Source organism: Chinchilla lanigera, unplaced genomic scaffold (assembly GCF_000276665.1).
Source record: "Chinchilla lanigera isolate Chin_1 unplaced genomic scaffold, ChiLan1.0 scaffold00057, whole genome shotgun sequence".
Lineage (NCBI taxonomy): Eukaryota > Metazoa > Chordata > Mammalia > Rodentia > Chinchillidae > Chinchilla > Chinchilla lanigera.
The window spans coordinates 11879419-11883669 of NW_004955458.1; the positions used below are offsets into that span (position 1 = coordinate 11879419).

Sequence of the window (4251 nt, forward strand, 5' to 3'; positions counted from 1 at the left end):
AAGCAAAAAACCAAAGAAGTAAGTAGTTTCAGGGGAAAAAAATTAAACTATTTCCAATATTGAGACTAAAGAAAATTATCTTTGAGGAAACAAATCATCAGGAGTATCTTTATCTGAATGCAATGTTGGTTTCGTATCATTCTATACAAGGTCCTTTAATGACTCTAAGTGAAAAATATTTTAGTGGGAAGTGGAGGTAAGAAGAAAAGAGAGTGGGGAATTAGCTATATTCATTTTTGAGGGGCTGGCTTGAGGGAGAGATAAGTTAAAAACATCTAGAGGAGAAGCTGCTCTGTCTACTTTCTGGAATCTATCATAAATATTTCCTTTATTCAGATTTTTGGAAGCTGTGGAGCTCGAGTGAGCTTGAGATTATACTCTCTGTGAAGTATCCGGGCACAGAATAGCCTATATTTTAAAATTTAGTCAATCTGGATGCAGGAGTAGGATCCACGGGCAAATGAAGCGAATGTCAGACATGAGAAGTGATGAGTGACAAGGCTGAGGCAGGGAGGGTTCTCCTGAGAAAATGTCCGTTCAAATACCCAAAGTAGGGGGAATTATAATCTCATACAGGTCCCTGCAGCAAATCACACCCTCTGTATCCTCAGAGAGGAAGGGTTTTCTTTTTCCTCCACCAAATGAGATCATGTGTGTCATGGCTTCTGTCGCGATGTCCCCCCGAAGTCTCATGCAGTCATAGGTGGGTTTTTTCAGAGGTGGCTGGATCTAGAGTGTGTGACACTGGGATTGATTCATGGTGCAATGCTAGGCTCAAGGGCACTAGGATTAAGGGTGTGAGTGCGGCCTGCCCTAAGTAGCCTGGATAAAGCACAAGGGATAGAAAGAACTGTGGTTGTCCCTTGCTTGTTTTGCTACGTTCTGGCTGTCAAGAACTGTTTCTCTGCTCCAGTATCTGTCTGTCTGCACAGCGCCCCATCTTGGACCCAGCCAATTATGTACTGACACTTCTGCAAATTGTGAGCTAAACAAACCTTTCTTCCTGTAACTCTCAGTGTTGGGTGTTTTGTCACAGCAAGACAATGTGTGTAGTTCTTATAAAGTTGTATATCAGTGTACCGTCATTGCTATTGACGTCTAGCAATAATAGCTAACATGTAAACAACGTACTTGAACGGCACTTTCACATACTGTATTCCTTCACTGTTCTTGAATATTTGTTGAATACTAATCATTTGCCAAGTAGTGTAGGCAGTATTGTCAACAGTTTAAAAAAGAATGAATGAAGATTCTGAAAGCCTAAGATTTATCCTAAGGCATATAACCTTTTTTTCTCTCTTTTTTGAGACAGGGTCTCACTATGTAGTTCAAGGCGGCCTTGAGCTCATTTTGTAGCCCTGGCTGGCCTCAATCTCGACCTTGCGAAGATCCTACTGCCTCAGCCTCCCAAGTGCTGGGATTACAGGAGTGTGCCGCCATGCTCAGTTTAAGGCATGTACTTTGGACACCGAGATTTTGGATCCTGCTTTCCAAACCTTGCTGCCCACAAAGGCTGAAATAACCAAGAACTATGTTTACCAAAGCCTTTGATCTTTATTAAATCCTGAAAGAGATTATGAATACCGTGAACTAAGTTTAATTTTTTTTTTTTGGTACTGGGAATTGAACTCATGATCTCATGCTTGCCAGGCAAGCGCTTATGCCGCTGAGTTACATACCCAGCCCATAAATTTTTTTTTTTTTTGGTACCAGGAATTGAATTCAGGACCTTGCACTTGCCAGGCAGGTGCCTGTACCACTGAGCTATATCCCCGGCCTTGTGAACTAAGTTTAATCATTTCTATTTCTGTGGGTACAGTGGCATTTTAATTACGATTACATGGAGTTTTCAGGAGCCAGGCTACTAAATGCATGCACACAATGCTTTACATTATTCACTAACATTTATCAAGTGTTCACTGTGTGTCTATCTCATTTAATCCTTAACCTTCAGAGAAAAGTTTATCATCCCTCATTTTTTTGTGTATACGGAAAATAAGGCTCAAAAAGAGTAAACCATTTACTCAAAGTTACAAACACCAATGATCCAACAATCCTTGTAGGAGAACATTTAAAGGCTCGTGAAAGTCAGAGGCAGAACCAATAGACATCCATGATGTCCACCTGAAGATCAATGGGACATGAGGTAAATGTTGAACTAAGAATAAAAGGAAAAGAGAAGACTGGATCCATACCCAGTCCTGCTTAACGCCAAAACTCAAAGCCTAGCCACTCCGCTGTACTGAGACACAGCTATGGCAAGTTTATAATAATTTGATTCCCTACCCAGATAATTATGGTAATAAATTTGGAGCCATTACCATCATAAGCACTCTGGAAGGCTGAGACAGAATGGTTGTAAATTCAAGCCATACTGGGCAATTTAGGTGCTTAATGAGGACCTGTCTTAAAAAATAAAATAGGGCTGGGAATCCAGCTCACTATAAAGGCCCTGGGTTCAATACTCAGGACCGGAAAAAGAAAGTTGAGGTTACTAAGCATTTTTCTACTGTTGGATTCGGTATGCTGAAAGCCTAGTATCTATCCTTCTGACTTTTTTTTTTCCTGCGCAGATGGGCATAACATACTAGATTACAGTAACTAACGGAAGGTTGTGATGATTGAAATACTTTTTAAGTGCTGCTGTGTAGTAGTTAGGGCACAGGTACTCAAAATTCTCAGTTGTGCCAGGATTTAAGGACATGGGAAGTCGTATTCATGAAAGTGGGCGAATTTCTCCTCTGGAATGCATTTCCTGTACTGTGAATGAGACGATAGGATTTCCAAGTTTTAGTGGTCTTTGTATGAAGGTTTAATCTGCCTCTTCAGGCACTATTCCCACGTCAAACTGTTCATCTCTTAGCTTTTCAATTTATTAACTCATTCAACAAATTTGAGTTTCTTTCTTTCTTTTTTTTTTTTTGTCTTTTTGAGACAGGGTCTTGCTGTGCAGTTCGGGCTGGCCTCGAACTCACAACGATCCTCCTGCCTCAGCCTCCCGAGGGCTGGGATTGCAGGCATGTGCTACCATGCCCGGCTCAACAAATTTGGGTTTCTATGGGCGCTGCGAATAATAGAATCACGGGTTGTCTGTGTATGGAGCTTCCAGTTCAAAGGGATAACAATAAATATTTTTAAAGCCAATGAAAGTCTTAATTAATAATTAAACTATTGCAAAGGTGCTAAAAAGGAAATAGGATGATGTGTACCTCTTTCTTCACCGTCATAAAATGAAACACGATAGGCTCTTTCATCTCCCCAAATGACCTTGCGCGGTCATCAGATTTTTAAGAAGGAAAAACACGTTAGTAACTTACTTTCAACCAGTGAACAAATAGCTACTAATCTTGAAAACTGCATAGCGTCTTGGAAAGGGGGTGGGGGTAGGGGTGCGGGAGAGGGGGGTTGTTGCTTCTCCAAAAGAGCAGTGAGACAGTCTTTTCTTTCAACTTATTTTGTATTTTATTTTATTTATTTATTTTTATCAAAAGGACAAACCAAAAGGAGTCTAGAGTCGCACCGCAAAATTGCTAACCGAGTCCGGCTTCCAGTGCTTCTGCTCCTCTCGCAGCGCCCTCTGCAACGGGAATCTGCACGAAAAGAAAACCAGCGCGGTGAACTTCCACGCCGACCTCCCTCGGAGAACGACTGCCCGCGGCGGCGGGAACCTGGCAGGAAGAGGTCAAGATGCGGCTTAGTGAGGGGCGCTGGGAAGGGCGGGCGGAGCGCGGCGGGACGCACCGGGCGAGCGGGGCCCGGCCGCAGCCCCCGCGAGGGCGCGGAAACCCCGGGCCGGCGCCGCACGCCGCTCAGGTGGCCTTTCCCGCTCAGGTGAGCGCCTCCCGCGCCTCCCATTGGCCGCGGCGCCCGCGGGGCCGCCGGGGCGACGCAGCCGGGTCTAGTTCAGGGTCTAGGGCGGCGCGTCACTTCCGGTAGCGCGGAGCTTGTAAAACACCCTGGAGAGAAAATGGCGGCGGCAGCGGCTGCGTCGCCCCAGCAGCTCTCGGACGAGGAGCTTTTCTCCCAGCTGCGCCGCTACGGCCTGTGTCCGGGCCCCGTGACGGAGAGCACCCGGCCGGTCTACCTCAAGAAGCTGAAGAAGCTTCGGGAGGAGGAGCAGCAGCAGCAGCAGCAGCAGCAGCAGCAGCGCGCGGGGGGCCGCGGCAGCAAGACGCGGAACAGCAATAACAATAACACGGCGGCCGCGGCCCCGGCGGCGGGGCTCGGGCTCGGGCTCGGGCTCCGGCCGGC

At 45.9% G+C, this 4251-nt stretch overlaps 1 protein-coding gene across 1 annotated transcript; it reads left to right on the top strand.

Annotated features, from left to right (window-relative positions):
• Positions 1-3898: 3898 nt before the first annotated feature.
• On the top strand, positions 3899-4249 carry LOC106149947 (inner nuclear membrane protein Man1-like; the record flags this gene model as incomplete). The annotated part of the gene is made up of 1 exon (XM_013520809.1): positions 3899-4249. A coding segment is annotated over exon 1 (282 nt), but the record flags the coding sequence as incomplete, so codon positions are not given.
• Positions 4250-4251: the final 2 nt, after the last annotated feature.